Source organism: Phaseolus vulgaris, chromosome 2, assembly GCF_000499845.2.
Source record: "Phaseolus vulgaris cultivar G19833 chromosome 2, P. vulgaris v2.0, whole genome shotgun sequence".
NCBI lineage: Eukaryota > Viridiplantae > Streptophyta > Magnoliopsida > Fabales > Fabaceae > Phaseolus > Phaseolus vulgaris.
Window position 1 is genome coordinate 4,110,889 of NC_023758.2, and position 18,426 is coordinate 4,129,314.

An 18,426-nucleotide genomic window follows, 5' to 3' on the forward strand; every position below is an offset into this window, starting at 1 on the left:
TGAAAATTTGGTTTGACCAATGATGAACTATGTGATGACCTAGCCCTCAATGTTGAATGGGATTTGGGTATTCCTTAACATATTCCATCTTCTTATTCTTTTATTTTTAATTTACTATTTTTCATTAATTTAATGTTATATTATTGTTTGTTTACTTTACTAATATTATATACATTTATTATTTTAATAAAAAATTTATAAACCCTTCCTCCCTCCAAAAATCCACTCCTAAACACATTGGTACAAGAAAGAAAATAGGGTAGATAAAAATAGAGAAGAAAAAGTAGGTCAAAATAAGGTAGTTTTTAAGGATGTGTAATTTGAGAGAAACACAAAAATTAATAAATCATTATTCTCTTACAAATATTAACTATTTTAATATTAATTTCAACTTTGTAAGCATGAAAATTGTTCTAAGAAAAAGATTAAATATCATTTCACAATTGTAATTTCTTGAAAAGATAAATTAAACTAAATTTTGTATTTTTATTGGCTAGCAATAATAAATGTTAATTATTAACTTTTCAATATAATGATTTTATTTTAAATTAAATCAAACTATTTTTTTTTATCAAAATAATTTAATTTTGATTTCATAATTTCGGTTTAAGATTGTGTTTTCATTATTTAGGAATGACTAATGTTAATCATTAATATATTTAATATCATGTTTACATTTTAAAATTTTAATTAATTAGTTATATTTTATTTTTTATATTTAATAATTTATTTAATTAATATATTTTTAAAAAACAACCTTTTTTTTGGGAGAAATTGTTTCTCCCATACTTCCGTAATTTTATATTAATATTTAGATATATTTTCCAACAATTAAATTAATTTATTCTTATTCGTGAATCTTAGAACGTAGATAAATTTACTTTTAAAAATGAAAACAAATATTATTTAAAATTTAAAAATAATTTAAATTTAAAAAAGTTCACTTTTATGATTTGTTGATGATAACTTCTAAATTATTATTTTTCAATGTTACATTTTAATTTTTCAATTATTAATTACTAATTACTTTCTATTTTCTATGTTTTCTAAATTCTTTATTCAATATATATTAATAAAAAGTAACGTTTATTCTCGAGAGAAATTATTTATAATATACTTTCTTATTTTTATATATTAAGATGTAAAGGTAGAAGAGATATCAAATTAGGTGATGTAATATTTATAATGTGTAATTGTTGTAGAACGTATGGTAGCAGTGTTACATCATCTAGAAGTAAAGATTAAGAGAATATTCAAAATTTGTCATCTAAAATGAGAACTATGATAAAATATTTAAAACGAAATCAATTTTAAAATTTGTTTTTTCTTGCAAATGTTAATTGTAAATATTTCAATTTCATCTTTCTATTTTTCAATTATTAATTACTAATATTTTATTTTAATATTTTGTAATCACTAATTTATTCATTTACATATAGTTTTTTGGGAGAAAATTGTTTACCAACGGACCAAATAGATTCTGGACTAAGACTATTAAAATGGGGAGATGAAGTGTTAGGAGTGCCGGCATATCTGGCATAATATATGCAAAAGGTAGGAACTAGTGCGGGATGGTTGAAATTAGTGAGTGATTTGATCGATCTAATAAATTTTTGTTAGCATAAGTTCTAGAGATAACAATACGAACTGAATTTTTGTTGTTCTGTGAATTTTTTTTTATAGAAATTTAATACAAATGTTTGTTACGCAAATTCAATAATTAAAAAAAAACTAAATATAAAAAAATTCAATCAAAATATTTATTACTTTTTAAATTATTATCAGAAAAAATGAATATAAAAATTCAATAATTATAAAAAAAAAAAAAATTAAATAAACCATTTTATTTCAAACATAGTCAAACATCAATAATTCAATTAATATAAAATATCAAACATCAACTTTCTCTTTTTTCGGGTCAGGGGGTCAACCCGCCTCATTCCATTGTTGACCTACACAGACGGTAAATTATACAGGACGAGAAGTGGGTCAACAGATTGAATTATTAAGTCAGTCCCGTATTGTCTTCCCCAATGAATTCTAGTTGACTATTATAATAAGAAGTGAACTTTAAGATAATGTTTTCATATCCAGTACATGTATACCGTGTAAAAAAAAATGTCTTTATTTCTAATTAAACTGGAGTTTCAAACAAATGAATCTATAAAGAGTGTGAATGTTTAAAACGTTGGACGTTGGACCTGATTAAACTCTAGTGCTAGTATGACACATGACGTTTAATTATATTTTGGTTTAGTTATTAGTGGTAGAAGTGTATCTGAAATGAGAATGGGACCATGCATTGCACAGGGTGGCTTCTAGATTTGGGAATTGGAAGACTTGTTGGTCTTGAGGTAGGTTAGGGTTGGGCTGCTCTTGGAAGTGGAAATTAAGATGACAGGTGGATTAGATAACCTAAATTTCTCATCAATATTGTGTGTATCATTCTCAATTTTTTTTCATTTTTCCTTAAAATGAGACTTAATTTTATACTTAGATTTCTATGATTGAGTATGTGTTAGTGACAATGGTTTGCGTACAACCAATGATGTTCACACAGAATGGGAAATGTGAGGAGTAAAATCACATCATGTGGGTCGCCCTTTGCAACCTCTGCAAGTACTCTCTTCAAACCATTTCACTTTGGTTGGTTAGTAACATCAAATGAACTCCTACCACCAAAACAAATCAAAGAAATCACTTTTTTCTTTCAAGTTCTTCTTGCAACAACATTAAACATATGTAGTTCTATTTTACCAGTATAGTATCTGTACTTGTACAAATTTACAGAAGAAGAAGAAGAGAGTGTCTTCAAAATTCGTTCTGTCTTGCACTTTTCGTTCTTTCTTTCCTCTATCAACTCCTTCTCTCGATCATTTGTGTTTTTGGAATTATCTTCTGGTCTCTCGTATGGAGGTTGTACCTGTATGAATTCTCCTAAGCTTAAGTCAGTCTTTGTATTAATCACTCATCAGAAAACTAAACTATTGAACTAAATACTCTATATATTTATACTACTTGTTAATCTTGTTAATGAGCCTATTGAACCTCTCATATCATATTAAATCTTCTGCTTATCCTTTATTAACTGATTTTCTATTTTATAATTCTCTTTAACTTTGAATTAGTTTTATTTATTTTCTTTACACGTCTCTTTTTAAAACTGACACATGTATGTATTTCCACGTAAGATTTTGAGGAACGTCTTTCTTATTCTTTATTCTTTCGATTTCTCAATTTTTCAACCTTTGGACCCTTCCGGCATAGTTCAATATTATTTTCTTACATTACATCACATCATTCAAAAGTATTCCCAATTCTTCTGAAAACAAAAATCAAAAGTGTCAACTAGCTTATCTGTCATGAAAATGCAAACTCAACTTGTAATGTGTATTGTAAAATAGTAGGCTTCATAATTGTTTAAAGCATTGTATTCTACAAGAGACAAAGTCTTGCAACCACCACACCTTTTGACTTTAGAATCCCACTTTATTCCAAAATTTATCATTCTATATATATGGAGAATAGGAAGAAAAATAGATATGAAACAGCAAACCTCATAATTAAATTACAAACTTTGTATTGCAATCAAATACTCTCATAAATTGTCGGTTCAGTCAAAAACAAAAACATGTAGCTGGAAGCAACCAATGATTGTTTCTACATTAAACACTGCAAGAAACAAAGATCATTGCCACAACTTTAACAATGTCTTCAAGATGCATTAAACAAAGGTATTATTCTTCTACTGCAATCACTCTATCTTTTAATCTCTTTTCTCCTTTGAAGGACACTCCATGATTGAAAACTAAAACAACTAAACAACTTCATTAGGAAATTCCTTTGAAAACCAACTAACTTTCTAAAACTTTTACTTGTCAACCTTTCAATGACAGTGAACACAGTCAAATAAATTCAGCCTGTAAAATTTCTAATTTCTTTTAACTCCATAGGAGTTTCTTCTGATTCATGAGATAAACCACTAACACAAATAATACATAAATAGTTATTTAAACTAATCAAAAAATTCTGATAAAGTTAATGGTTATACTTATGTGTAGTAGGTTATGAAAATTCGAACACTTATCTTAAATGACGTATATGTGTCAAATACACGTATAAGATACCAACACTTATACGATACATGTAAGATACGTATTGATGAAGTGTCCAATTCTAAAAGTATTTGTTGTATTTCTGACAATTTTAAAAATAAAAAATTTATTAATATTCTAAAAACTCAAATTTATTGTATAAATTTTTATTATGATTATAAAAATAAAAAATAAATTATTTTGAAATTGTTATGAAAAATATCTTTCTACTTAAAAAAAAATTTAAAACATATTTATGCACATAAATTTTTATTGTCTGTTTATGTATATCTGTGTTCATGTCTGTATCAAGATACGGATATATCTATCAAATGTTCGTGTTTCTGTCTTTAAAATAATACGAAAGTGAACATTTTTTCCCCTGAACGTGTGAATGTATTTATATATACTGCAATTACATGATTTAGATTTAAAAAAATGATTTTCTTTTGGAAAAAGAAATCCCTTGATTCCCGGGGATGATGAGCACTGTTTATGTTTGAGAATTTCAAAGTGAGGAGAGGTGAATAATAATGCAGTCCATGACTGACAGAGCACACAAACCTGATGAATAGGACCTGTTTATAATGTTTAATTACAGTGATTAAAACATAATCATGATTTTGGATCCCATTAACGTTTGTTGAAATGGTGGAGTCTTCTTGATATGCATTTGCACGCATCCTTTCCTTAGAGGATACTGTAACACTAATTATTATAATAATCTCTCCAAAAGAACATGATTATCATCAAAACCACAGCACTCACTTTTCCGTGCTCTGTCTGTGTCCATTCTCCTTTTTTACAGTTGACGAGTCATATTTTGTCAGAGCCGACACGACACAATTCTATATTGCCAATACCCCACTTCAAAGATTGCCACTTTGTGTCTTCCAGATTGAGAAAAATGGGGTAAGATGGAAGATTTGCAGCTGCTGGGGGTTCTGTTTTCAGCATCACAGCTGCTGGTGAAGAACCAGTTCTCCGATTTCATCCTTCTGGGCTGTGCTTCATCCCAATTGCCCCAAAGAACCATACTTTTTATGCTTTTCTAGACACCCATTTGCTTGGTTTGATGGTATTTTGTTCCTTGAAGTGGTAGTTAATCAAGATCATTCGCTTGGTGAGTACTTGATCCTTTTGCTCAACTCATAAATTGTTTTGCTCATCACCACTACCTTTTGATGCACCCTTTCTTTTCCGTGACTGCAACTTTTACTGTCCATTTCTCTTTTCTCTTTTCACTATTCATGATCATCGATCAGTTTTCATAGGATCCTCCTACCTAATATTCTTTTTGTATACTTCCTCTTCTCTAACATTATATGTTGATCATAGAAATTGCTCTTGCCTGTGGACAATTTTTCATCAATTCTTTCCATACCAAATAAAGAAAAAAGTATATTCTACTTGTGGTTGGATTTTGGAACCCTTTTGCATTAAGAAGTATTTTGTTTTATCTAATGCAATTGATAATGATGAAGGATTGATGCTTCTTCTTCTAGCCATTCCATATTCCATGCTATTCTGTTACCCTCTTGTTTACTCTTTCTAGTTCCCTTCTTTGTGGCAGTCCTCCGAGATATCAAATTTTCTGAGCAGCTGAAACAAGAGGTCCCTTCACTGATCAACTAAAGCTGTGTCCAATTTGGCAGGTAATGGAACGGAAAGGGTTTGCAACTTTTATATACATTAAGCCATGGGAATTAAGTTGGACTTCTGATGAATCTGGAGCAATCCTTGTCAAATGTACTTGTGTTGATCATGACATTCATTTGATGACAGGTACACAAAATGGTGAAACAGTCCTGAAGAGTCTCAACTTAGAAAGATATGATCTTATAGTCTAGCCTGGATCCAGTATTAGGCTTTTGGCAAATCAAAACTATTTGTGTTGTTATAATTTGCTGGAGTGATGGCAACCTTGTCTCATTCTGAGTCCCGGCGCTCATATTCTTGGTGGTGGGATAGCCACCTACCAAAGAATTCAAAATGGCTTCAGGAAAACCTTACAGGTGTGTCTTCTTCCTCTTTATCTCTCCCTCTCTCTCTCCATGTGTGTGTGTGTGTCTAGTATTGGGGTGGAGGAGTCTTAGTATGTTGTTTTAAACTTGTTACATTATCTGGTTTGAAACTTTGAGTTCAATGTGCTACCATAACAAGAATACAGAAAAACAGAACCAGGGCTAATTTTCACTTAAAAGTCCAAAGAACAACTTTCTGCAGTCAGCAATAAGAGATTACAGATAGAGAGCCCAGGAAAAAATCATTCAGGTAGCTTTAAGATGAATGAACAATTTGAGACCATAATAGAGGTCCACAAACTTTCTGGCTACCCATCCTAACTTGTTCATTGTAATACAAAATTCATCACAATCATACACTTCTTCACTGTAGCAAAACTCATAAAGATCAATTGCAGTGATAACACAATAGCATGTTGCCAATCAAATCATTTTGTAAAACATCACATATCTAATTTCTCTTTCTCTCTCTGGGAGAGATGTTATGGGGGAAAAGTTAAAGAAAGTAATTCATGTAATGAGTGACGTAACGAAAGAGAAAGAGATTTGAAGAAAAATTAAATAATAGAAAAAGTGTATATGTTCATAATTATTACTATCATTATTAGTTTTTTGAAGATTCCCATTAGTTTTCTCTCACAAGCTTAGGGTTAGTGTGACCTAATTTCATTTTAGCATCTTTAGCAGATCTATCCTTGGTTGGTAATGTAATATTTTGTGTCAAAATCAAAAAATCTTGTACCATTTTATCATAAAATAAAATCATTATGTCTGTTTAGCATCATCAGTCTTCTAGAAGACAAAAGTGTGAGCCATCAACTACCCAGCAGGAATAATATATTCACTTTGCATTTTGCTGTTTGGATGCCAACATAATCATTAAATCGGAATTCATTACGTTTAAATTAATGATGAATATTGAGGCTCAAACTAATTGATGAGCATGCATATATGAACATGGTTCTTAATTTTCTACAGTTATTTTTAAAAAATAAAAAGCAACTCCAAATTCAGCAAAGCAGATATGAGATTAAATTTGTTTGTAACTCTCTTTTGTAAAACTGAAATAACAATGATACATAGCGTATCCAAGGATATAAATACGAAGACAAGCTTATTACAGATGAGTAATTAAAACTTTATCAATAAAAAGAAAGCAAATTGGCACTTGAAGGCATTACACAATATTTCCTTTTCATGGGGTGCTTGTTCTAAACACAAACCAATGTTGAACCATTTTTTTTTTATTTTCTTGGACTCGTTTTTCAACTTTGTGGCATTAGAAGTTATGCAAAATATGCCATCTAAGAAACTATATGAACCTGTGAAATAAGAAAAAGTTGTAAAGCAAGACATGAACAAAAGCGGATGCAGACATTTTTTAAATAATAAATCTCGTTGTTATGTTTTGAGGAAAATGCTATCATATGTAAGTGAGAGTAATAAGGAAATGATGTTGATTAGTGACCATGATGCATATCTTGGTTAATATATTAACTGAAGTGATGATATTTTTATACAGACATAGATAGCAAAGTGAAAGCCATGATCAAGCTCATTGATGAGGAAGCAGATTCATTTGCAAGGAGGGCAGAAATGTACTACAAGAAGCGCCCGGAGCTCATGAAATTAGTGGAGGAGTTCTACCGAGCATACCGTGCTCTAGCAGAGAGATATGATCATGCAATGGGGGAGCTACGCCATGCCCATAAAACCATGGCAGAAGCATTTCCCAACCAAGCACAGTACATGCTGAATGATGATTCACCCTGTGTTGAATCACACACCCCAGGAGTGCCTTCTGCAATAAATTCTGAGTCTGAGCATTCAGAGAAAGCAGATGGTGAAGTTCAAACCTTGAGGAAAGCCCTGGCCAAGATACAGTCCGACAAGGATGCTATCTTTCTTCAGTATCAGAAGAGTATGGAGAAACTATCTGAAATGGAAAGAAACCTTAATAAGGCACAAAAAGATGCAGGAGGCCTTGATGAAAGAGCGAGTAAAGCTGAAATTGAAACTAAAGTTCTGAAGGAAGCCTTGGTACAGCTAAATTCTGAGAAGGATGCTGGTCAAGTTCAGTACAACCAGTGTCTAGAAAGTATAGCTAAACTAGAGACTATGCTATCTCTGGCGCAGACAGATGCCAAGGAATTTGATGAGAGATTTTCTAAAGCTGAAATCGAAGCAAAAAATCTAAGGCAAGAACTAGGCCGGTTGGAAGCTCAGAAAGATGCTGGTCTTCTTATATGTAAGCAGAATCTTGAAAAGATTTCGGTTCTCGAGGCCAAGGTAACCTTTGCTGAGGAAAACTCCAGGATGTTAAATGAGCAACTTGAAAGAGCAGAAGCAGAAATTAAAGCAGTGAGAAAAAAACTTGCTGAACTGAATGAAGAGAAAGAATCTTTAGCTCTCCTTTACCATGGAAGCTTGGAGAAAATATCTAAAATGGAGAATGAAATTTTGCGTGCCCAAGAAAATTCTGAAAAACTCAGTAGAGAAATTGAGAAAGGGGCTGAAAAACTTAAGACTGCAGAAGAACATTGTGATATGTTGGAGAGATCAAATCAATCTCTTCGACTAGAGGCTGAAAATCTCTTGCAGAAGATAGCCATGAAGGATCAAGCACTTTTAGAGAGGCATGCTGAGATAGAGAGGCTGCAGACTCTAATGCATGAAGAGCATTCTCACTTTCTTGAAATTGAATCCACTCTGCAGACTCTGCAGAAGGTGTACTCTAAGTCACAGCAGGAGCAAGGAACTCTTGTTATGGAGCTTAAATATGGGCTTCAGTTGTTGAAAGACTTGGAAATTTCCAAACCAGGTTTTAAGGATGAAATTCAAGAGAGTGTGGAAGAAAACAGGATGCTGAGCGAATTTACTTTCTCTTCCACTAAGTCAGTATTCAGAAGACAGCAAATGGAAATCTCTAAATTAAAGGAGATCAAAGAGAAGCTTGAAGAAGAATTCGTTACAAACTATGAAGAAAACAATGCCCTCCAGCAGGAAGCTCATCAAATAAAGAATGATATCCAGCACTTGAATAATAGATACCATGCTATGCTGGAACAACTACAGACTTTAGGTTTGGATCCTCAGTGTTTTGCAGCGTCTGTGAAAGATTTACAAAATGAGAACTCAAATCTAAAGGAGGTCTGCAAGGTGGAACGTAATGAGAAAGAAGCTCTTCTGGAAAAGTCAAAGGATATGGATGAACTTTTGATAGAGAACGCCTTAATGGAATTTTCCCTTTCAAGTTTAAATGATGAACTAAATGGACTAAAAGCAACAGTGAAGAAATTTCAAGAGTCTTGCCATGTTCTCCAGGAAGAAAAATCTACTGTGGTTGATGAGAAATCAGCTCTACTTTCACAGTTACAAATAATCACCGAAAGTATGCAGAAGCTATTGGAGAAGAATGCCTTGCTGGAGAAGTCACTGTCTGATTCGAAGTTCGAGCTGGAAGGTTTGAAGGCGAAATCAGGTGAATTGGAAGAGTTTTGCAAGTTGCTAAATGATGAGAAGTGCAATCTTCTAAATGAAAGAAGTGTTCTAATTTCTCAGTTGGAAAGTGTTGAGTTTAAACTAAGTAACTTGGAAAAGATGTTCACAAAATTAGAAGAAAAATATGCAGACTCGGAGAAGGACAAAGAAAGCACATGCAATCAAGTACAAGAGCTCCGTGCTTCAATTTTGGTGCAAAGGGAAAAGCATTCTAATCATGAACACTTAAGTGAAGTCCGACTGACAAATTTGGAGAATATTTTTCATGCACTGCAGGAAGAACTGCGGTTGGGGAAGATAGAATTTGAGAAAGAAGTTGACAAAGCTGTAAATGCTCAGGTAGAGATGTTCATTTTGCAAAGTTGTATAGAAGATTTGGAGGAGAAGAATTTGGCCTTATTATCTGAATGTGAAAAGCATGTTGAGGCCTCAAAATTTTCTAAGGAAGTTATCTCCGAGTTGGAGACTGAAAACTTTATGCAACTGATAGAAGAAGAATTTTTGTTAAATGAAATTAGAAAGCTTAAAAAGGCTATTCATCAAGTGTGTGTGGCTCTTCAGATTGATTCATATGGTGGGCATGACAAAGGAACAAAGCAAGAGAAAATACCAATATTGCATATTTTGGACATCATTGAGGGCTTCAAAAGTTCTTGTGTGAAAAGCCAAGAGGAGAGGCAGCAGCTCCTTCAGCTACATCGATCTCAGAGAGAAAAAATGGAGTCAGAGAAAAAGATCACGGAGCAAGAGTTTGAGAACCTGAGAGAGAAGAATGCAATGTTGCAGAAAGAGAAGGTTGAACTCCTGGAGAAGAACAGCCAACTGAGGACTGAAGTGGCCAATGGAGAAGAAAGAGCCAATGCATCAAAATTCAAATTGGCGGCTTTAGATGCAGAGTTAATAGATTTGCAAAGAAAAAATCAAATTTTTCAGGAAGAAAATAGTAAGATGCTTGAGGAAAAGAATTTACTGCTTAGGAGTGTTTTGGACCTAAAAGGTGCAATGTCCGTGGCTGAAGATGAAAAAAGCATAATTCTACAAGAGGTGCTAGCTCTAAGCAACCTCAACTTGGTTTATGAAAGCCTTATCACCGAAAAAGTCATCGAGCAAAAAGCACTTTCTGAATATCTCGGCAGCAATCTTAGCCGTTTAAACAGTGATCTTCATCAGGAACTTGGTATGTTAAGGAAAAAGTTTGAGGTGAAAGAAGCAGAGAATGTTTATCTCAATGAGTCTACTGAGAGGATGGATAAAGAGCTGCAGGAAATAAAAGATTCAAATTGCCATTTAAGTCATCAAGTTAAAAATTCAGAGAATCTTCTCAAGAAGAAAGATGTAGAGCTGCTAGATATGGTAGAAAGGTTGAGGGCTGCAGAGACATCGAATGAAGAGTTTTGCAGATATATTGAGGAGCTGAAGATGGATCAAGAAGAATCAAGATTGGCCAGATTAAACCTTGACAAGCAGATTCTTGATCTATCAGAAAATTGCATGAATAAGAAAAAAGAAATTGAACACCTTCATGAAGAAAATAGAAGCTTGCAGTCTGTGATGAGATCATTACTTCATGAAATTGAACAACACAAGGCTAGGGAGCAAGCACTGAATTCCGAGTTGCTGGAAAAAACAAATGAATTTCAACTTTGTGAGGCTGAGGCTGCTGCGTTTTATTTGGAGTTTCAGATTTCATCAATCAGTGAAGAACTGTTGAAAAGCAAGGTCACTGAACTTACTGGAGTTTGCAAGAGGCTTGATGATGAAGGTGCTGCAAAAGGCTTAGTGATTGAACAGATGATAGAAAGAGTCAGTTTACTGGAAAAGGAAATTAGAGGGCTGAAGGGGCAGTTAGCTGCATATACTCCAATGGTTACTTCTTTGAAAGAGGATTTTGCATCCCTAGAGCACACTTACTTTCTTTGCACCAAAAAGTATTTTGCTGCAGGCAACAGGGGGAAGAAGGTATCATCCTTTTTCAACTAGATATTATGTACTTTTGTTTTTCTCCTCCTTCTCTTGTCAAAACAGCTTATGTAGTTCACTTATATTTTCTACTTATCTTTGTCTACCTTGAATGTTTATCCAGGATGTAGCCACTGAAACTTGTGTCCAAGAAAATAGCCATCAAAGTTTAAGAGGAAATGAAAGTATTTTAGTACCAGATGTGGTTGAAGATTTGCTAAGCATCCAGAAAAGGATTAGAGCAGTTGAGAAGTTTATGATGGAAGAAGTTGAAAGACGAACGAAGCAGGAAAATCTGACTGCAAATGTGGAAGCAGAAGCAGTATCAGAAATGACAGAGCACTCAAATTTCGAAGCTGCCACTTATCCAGAAATTGACAACAGAAAAGTGGTGATGAAAATCAAGAAAGACAACAGCACACGTGGCCATAATGCATGGAGAACAAAGTCTCAAAAACGGTTGATAATGATAGACATTCCACTTGATAGCTACAAGGATGATCCAGACTACAGCAAGTATTGCAAGAGAGAGCTCAGTAGGAGCAATGACCATATGCTTGAGCAATGTGAAACTGATCAGCATGATGTTACTGAAGATACCAAAATGGATTCTACTTCAGTAGAAGATGTAACTACATGGCATGACTCAGAAAAATGTCAAAATTACTCTTCAGAGCTGGAGAGAGAGAAGGAACTAGGGGTTGACAAGCTAGAGCTATGGAAGACTGGAAAAGAGACAAGTGAAGATGGCAAAAGGAGGATCTTGGAGAGGCTTGCCTCAGATTCTCAGAAGCTGGCCATTCTTAAAATGACTCTGCAAGACTTGAAAAAGAAACCTGAGACAAAGAAGAAAAGCAACAAGGTAAACGAGATTGAGTATGAAACTGTGAAAAGACATATAGAAGATGTTGAGGAAGTTGTCACACAACAAATTGGCATATATGATCAACTGGCAAAGGATTTTGAACAGTGCACATCCTCAGCTTCAGACACAACAAACACAAAAAAGTTGGAAAAGCAGGAAGTACTCATGCAAAGGAAAAAGTTATCAGAACAGGCTAGAAGAGGTTCTGAGCAAATAGGAAGGCTGCAGTTTGAAGTGCAGAACATCCAATATATTCTGCTAAAAATGGCTGATATTAAGAACAACCACAGAATCTGTAGACCAACAACAGGGGTGTTGCTGAAGGACTTTATTCGCATTGGGAAGAAAAATAGCAGAAGGAGGCGTAAGGGGTGTGCTTGTGGATGTTCAAAGCCTTCAACTAATGAGGAATAAGTCAGATACAGTATGTTGTGAGTACTTTCCTTGTGTTGGGATGTTTCTATAACTAGCATATCAATTGTTAACATAGCTAGTGAAATTGAAGGTTTGTCATGAGAAATAAGAGAGTATTCAATTTAGGCTTATCTGATCATAGCATCTACTTGAAGATCTGTATGTATGTATGTATGTTTTAGCTTCCCAAAGAATTGTACTGAGTGACTTGTATGAAGAATTGCATTGTAACAGTCAATAAAACTCTCCATGCAATCATTAATTTGCACTGTATCACTTGTGTTTACTTGTTGACACGTGTAAGTTTTGGTTTTTGAATAATTTTTTGTGAAAATTTCTGGACACGTTGCAAAAGTTTCCATGTGTGCTCCCTGTATGTTATAGACTGCACAAAATATTTGAAGTGGTGCATAATAATTGCACCTGATATAGGGGTTTTCTTCTTCTTGAAAGTTATTTTCAATTTAAGGTTTTTAATAAGTTTTCAATTTGAATTTTAAAATGTCAAGAAAAGTTAAACAAAAATGTTATGGATCGAATGAAAAGAAAACTGTGTGGATAAACTTCTTGTAAGTTACAAATTAACTTACAGGTCCTTCAACTAAATCACTTAAAAAATACCTTTTTGTTTTTGTTTTATGAAATAAGTTATTATTTTATAGAGAAAACTATGGGCTTTTTTTTCTGAACTTCTTCCTTTTAAGAATACAAACTAAAACAAAAGAAGTTGCACCATTCACACTCATTAAATCACACTATAAAGACTAACATAAAAATGAAGAGATGACATTATACAATATATAAGTATAAAAAGAACTCATTTGTGAGATTTGTTTGAAATATCTAACCTATCCACACTAGTTAACTGTGGACCCAGTGAGTTGAAAACATTCCCATTAATATTGAAAAATGAACATGTAACAAAATTGGATCAATAGTCAAATAAAATCTCCCAAACGTGGGGAAGAATGGAGAAACTTGTGATTTTCCAATTACAAATTCCAAAATAAAAGGGACAACAACTTTAATGACACACACTGCTCTATTATACATCCACCAATATATTACAACAAGAGTTATCAGTATTATTAGATTAGAGCTTGGATTCCATGCTTTCACATACAAAACCAGAGATATTTGCATAACTCAAACACTTCCAATATATTACAACAATCACAAAAATTATTAATTAGTATTGGTAGTAGAGCTTTGATTCTTTAAAATATTAACTTTACATAGAAAACCAGAGATAGCATAACTCAATATACATCCTCCAAGCAATATATTACAGCAACTACAAGAATGATTAGTATTGGTAGAGCTTGGATTCCAGGCATAAGTCGGCTTTCCATTGGTGAATCCCATGAGCTTCTCTGAAATCTCGTGAATGAGCATGATTAACCATTAGAGATGCAGAAGGAATTAGGTGAAGAGGTTCATCAGATTCCTTCTCCAACGCACCCAGTAGACAACCAAGGGAGGTTTGGATGCCTAACTTTTCAATGCTTCCTGCACCAAGCTCCATTTTTGTTCTGTGCTCAATGTTTCCGATATACTCACAGCATATAGGATCAAAGACATTATATATTTTCCATTGAAAGTTGCCTTTTTAAAGCAGCAGGGACCTGATTGTCAAAGACATTATAAATTTTATCACCTCCATGTCGCCTATAGGGGTTAACAAATTATTGTTGTTAATTTGAGAAAAGGAATGAAGCACAAGGATGATTCAGAAGCAAAAGGGATGCAGGTAGTGAACTAATTTTAAAATAAATAAATGTGCAAAAATACATACACGTCATCAAGATGTTCTTTGAATATTTGATCAAATGATATTTCCATGATTGAATACAACTTTCCCTGCATGTGATTTGCAGTCAATCATTTGAAAATTCAGATATAGAATGCTACATTAGGATGAAAACATACTAATAAATACATACTGATTCATAAACACACTAATAAATAGGTTCAAGTTTTCTAAGAATATTTTATATCTCGTTAAAATATAAAATTTATATAGTAAATGTCAAGGTGTAGGAATATATAATGATTGACTAAGTTCAATTTACTAAAACAATGACACAATTATTGTAGTAATAAAGGGCAGTTATTGACAAATCAGTTGCAGATGTAAATGTAATTCACGCAGACACATGCACAGTGCAATGCTCGGCACAACCATGCTGGCTGCACCAAGAGAACAAACCACACTATTTGTGTCATCAGAAGTACCTGCTATATTCATCACTTTCTACAACTGCCCCAATCAATATAACAACATATAATATAATAGTATAATAATACTTTCACTTTAACTACCACCAAATCAAAACAACACAACAATCCATACAAATGTTTTGACATTTTTTTACAAAAAAAATGAGTAGATTCAAAGATAGGCTGATAAAAGAACTCAGATGAGTAAGGAAAACATCATATCCAATACCAAATAACCACCTTCAGCAATTAACTGGGCAATTATTTTATTAGGATCTGCAACATAGATTATTCATCTTCATCATTATTCAATATACTTCAACCACTAGAGTATTTTTGCCCTCTATAACTTCAATATAAGTATATTTAGAATGATGATTCCAAGTTAAACGCAAAGAAATGAACATGTTAAAGCAATAATTCTCACAAAATAACTACAGGGCTCCATACAGCGACACTTGTACCAGCATCACTTTTGACTGCAGCATAATCAAACCATTATCAGACACATTGACTGACCCATTATGTGACCAAAACAATTAAAAATGCACCATACCTTTTGGGAAAAGGTCATTGCATTCATACTTCAATACATCAATTTTCAAAATCTGTCTGATATGAGTTATCAGTGGTATTATCTGCATTGGCCACTAAGAGTAAGTTTCTAAATAATGAAACCAAATTAGAGTAGCTCCATATTCGATGTTCTGTTATTATTACCTCAAAATTGTAGCTAAACAGATATTCACATGGTACACAAATATCCAAAACAATGTGTACCTATATTGCAAGAAATTCAACATGTTTATATATATTAGGATGGATATACTAAAGTAATTAAATGTAAACAATAAGAACAATGCAGCAAAGCAAGGTAATATGACATACTGTAGAACTAAAACCTGGATTTCTTGCAATCCTCCAACAAACATAGATTCTAGGCTGTATGATACACAAACGTGACCTCAACATGTGAGCTGACTGAACACAAACACATCCTAGGACCAATTGTATCATATCATGGCCTAATGAGGTGGTTGTCATTTGTCGAGCTCCAAAACACCATCAATAGCAACAGCCACACACCCAGACCTCCCTTCCCTTTCTATAGCACATTGCACAATCTTACCCCACATTCCCATCTTGGGCACTAACCCGTTCCTCACCATATCCCTAACAACCCACTCAACCTCCCCAACCACCCCCCTCTCACAAAACCCCTTAACCAAACCCTTATAAGAATCAAAACTAGGCACAAAACCTTGTACCTCCATCCTCTCCACAACCTTCTTAGCCTCCTCAAACCTCTCACCCTCAACCAACCCACACAAAACCTCATTATAAGACCCCCCATTAGGACGCACACCCTTCCCCATCATCCCCTCCAACACCCTCCACCCTTCATCCACCCTCCCTCCCTTCCTTAACCCCCCAATCAAAACATTGAAAACCGCCGCATCAGCATCCACACTTCCACCCTCCATCCTCTCCAGCAACGCAAAAGCCTCATCCATCCTCCCTCTCTCACACAACCCCTTCATCAGCGTCGTGTAGGTCAGCGCATTTGCCTCACACCCCAGCCCAGGAAACTCCTCCAGCACCCTAAACGCAGCATTGAACTCCCCCTGGGCACAGAGCCCCTTGATGAGGATGTTCAATGAGCAAGCATCAAGAGTCACGCCGAGCTGTGGCCCATGGAGGAAGAGGTCGTGTGCCGCGCAGTAGAGGCGAGTGTTGACAAGGAGGTTGAGGACGAAGTTGAATGTGCGTGTGGAGGGGGGGCAGGGCATTTCGTGGAGGGTGCGAAGCACGTGGTCCACTCGATGAAAGGAGTGTGCATAGGCTTTGATGAGTGTGAAAAAAAAGTTATCAGAAAAATGACGTCTCTGGGGGCGGGGGAGGGTGAAGGTGTGGTGAAGGGTGAGGAGTGGGTTGAGGTGTTGGGCCTGCGCAAGTTTGGTAACGAGGGTGGTGCAAAAAGGTTCAGTGGGGTCAAAGTCCTTGCGGGAGGTGTAGAGGTTGAAGAAGGAGAGGGTGGAGGAAGGGTCTGTGAGGGAGGTTAAGAGGGTGCTGGCTTCTTTTGGAGTGAGCCAGTCTTTGTGTTTCAGGCGCGCCAGAATGGCGGTGTCACCGTTAGGGGTTGTGGAAAATGGGGACAGTAACCTCAGCAAGGTGAGCTTCAGAGGGACAACACGACCAAGAGTTGGTGAGATCATTTCTGTTCTTGCTACGTATGTGGACTGTTCTTGGATGGATTAATACAATCATGGATACTGAAAATTTGCAGTAATGCACATTCAAAGCACATCAGACATGATGAAGAATAACTAAAAGTGCGCAACACTGAAGAAATGAGATTATGTAACAACAAAATGGAAATTAAAAAAAAAAACAAAGAGAGGAGGATTTGTTTAAAAATCGTACCCTTCAACATATGCTAAATGTAAGGGTCCACCCTCTCAGAGGACATTATACCCTGCAGTTCAAAAGAAAGAGAAGTTAGATCAATAGTCAATGAAATCTCCCAAACAACTGAGAGAAAGAGAGAAAGGTTCTTATGGTTTCAATTATCAATAAATAACACAAGTAAACAATTGAAAAACCGCATAATCCACAACCCAATGGCTGCACTACATACATAAGCTGCAAAAGAAATGAAGATTAAAAAAACTGAGATCTAAACACAACAAATATCCAGAATACAAAGAAAGGTTTATGGCACCCAACCTCACTCTTGTGAAGCAAAGTATGTGCTTCTGCCCAATCAATAACCTTTCATGCACAATTTAGTGGGGAAAAACCCATCTTTTCTAGTAAACATATAGCAATGCATTCAGCATTTGACATTCCACGGTTTGCTTCGCCGATAAAATATATTTGTGAAAACGAGATTCAGCTTAAATTGTACAGGTAAAGGGGCTAAAAACATGAAGAAGAAAAAGATAAAGTGTAGAAATAAGATCAGGGACCTTGAGGAAGAGAAAATCAGGGAAGAAATGAATTTTTCTGGGAGTGGATTATTTGTATTTGGTGGAAGTCCCAAAACGTCATCGTTTTCGGATCCATGTGAAACCCTAACCCTAAAGACACCGTAATAACTTTCATGGCACGTGTGTATATATCTATATGTATATAAATTTTAATTTCTTTAAAAAAAAATTCTATTTTATTTTTAAAAAATTTTCAAACCTCTTTTTTTAAACACTTTTATTTTGAAAAATTTAAAATTTTCAAACCTTAAAGCGTTTTTGAAACACTTTTATTTTAAAAAATTTAAATTTTTTTAAATTTTCAAAACTCAATTCACACGATAATGAATGTCTGGTCAAATTTTTAGATAAAAAAACTC

General features: G+C 34.3%; 2 protein-coding genes across 9 annotated transcripts; one reads left to right on the forward strand and one right to left on the reverse strand.

Moving 5' to 3' along the window:
* The first annotated feature begins 4,530 nt into the window (after positions 1–4,530).
* Positions 4,531–13,130, forward strand: LOC137810363 (protein NETWORKED 1A-like). Of its 2 annotated transcripts, XM_068611590.1 has the most exons (5): positions 4,531–5,217; positions 5,668–5,749; positions 5,880–6,109; positions 7,641–11,578; positions 11,703–13,130. In XM_068611590.1, exons 3-5 carry the CDS (start codon positions 6,010–6,012, stop codon positions 12,855–12,857), a joined length of 5,193 nt encoding a protein of 1,730 aa, XP_068467691.1. In that variant the 5' UTR covers positions 4,531–5,217; positions 5,668–5,749; positions 5,880–6,009; the 3' UTR covers positions 12,858–13,130. The 2 variants fall into 2 exon arrangements, with proteins under 2 accessions (XP_068467691.1, XP_068467692.1); XM_068611591.1 differs by lacking the exon at positions 5,668–5,749 and having other exon boundaries at positions 4,651–5,217; positions 5,750–6,109.
* Positions 13,131–13,970: 840 nt separating this feature from the next.
* On the reverse strand, positions 13,971–18,135 carry LOC137810369 (putative callose synthase 8). 7 transcript variants are annotated; one of them, XR_011080895.1, is made up of 8 exons: positions 17,805–18,129; positions 17,502–17,553; positions 15,980–17,350; positions 15,798–15,857; positions 15,634–15,715; positions 15,505–15,556; positions 14,653–14,717; positions 13,971–14,482 (listed from the first exon to the last, which is right to left on the reverse strand). XR_011080895.1 is itself a non-coding variant. In XM_068611597.1 (8 exons), the coding sequence occupies exons 3-8, from the start codon at positions 16,007–16,009 to the stop codon at positions 14,349–14,351; spliced, it is 423 nt and encodes a 140-aa protein (XP_068467698.1). In that variant the 5' UTR covers positions 16,010–17,350; positions 17,502–17,553; positions 17,805–18,135; the 3' UTR covers positions 13,971–14,348. The 7 variants fall into 7 exon arrangements, 2 of the variants coding, with proteins under 2 accessions (XP_068467698.1, XP_068467697.1); XR_011080894.1 differs by having other exon boundaries at positions 15,966–17,350; XM_068611597.1 differs by having other exon boundaries at positions 17,805–18,135.
* Positions 18,136–18,426: the final 291 nt, after the last annotated feature.

What these genes read in the sequence shown, in the direction of transcription:
- LOC137810363 (XM_068611590.1), top strand. Translation starts at nt 6,010, where the DNA reads ATGGCAACCTTGTCTCATTCTGAGTCCCGGCGCTCATATTCTTGGTGG. An exon ending in GCTTCAGGAAAACCTTACAG is followed by an intron (nt 6,110 to 7,640) that starts GTGTGTCTTCTT and finishes ATTTTTATACAG; the next exon opens with ACATAGATAGCAAAGTGAAA. An exon ending in CAGGCAACAGGGGGAAGAAG is followed by an intron (nt 11,579 to 11,702) that starts GTATCATCCTTT and finishes ATGTTTATCCAG; the next exon opens with GATGTAGCCACTGAAACTTG.
- LOC137810369 (XM_068611596.1), bottom strand. Translation starts at nt 16,121, where the DNA reads ATGACAACCACCTCATTAGGCCATGATATGATACAATTGGTCCTAGGA. An exon ending in ATCCAGGTTTTAGTTCTACA is followed by an intron (nt 15,858 to 15,965) that starts GTATGTCATATT and finishes CTTGCAATATAG; the next exon opens with GTACACATTGTTTTGGATAT. An exon ending in AAAGAACATCTTGATGACGT is followed by an intron (nt 14,483 to 14,652) that starts GTATGTATTTTT and finishes TTTGACAATCAG; the next exon opens with GTCCCTGCTGCTTTAAAAAG.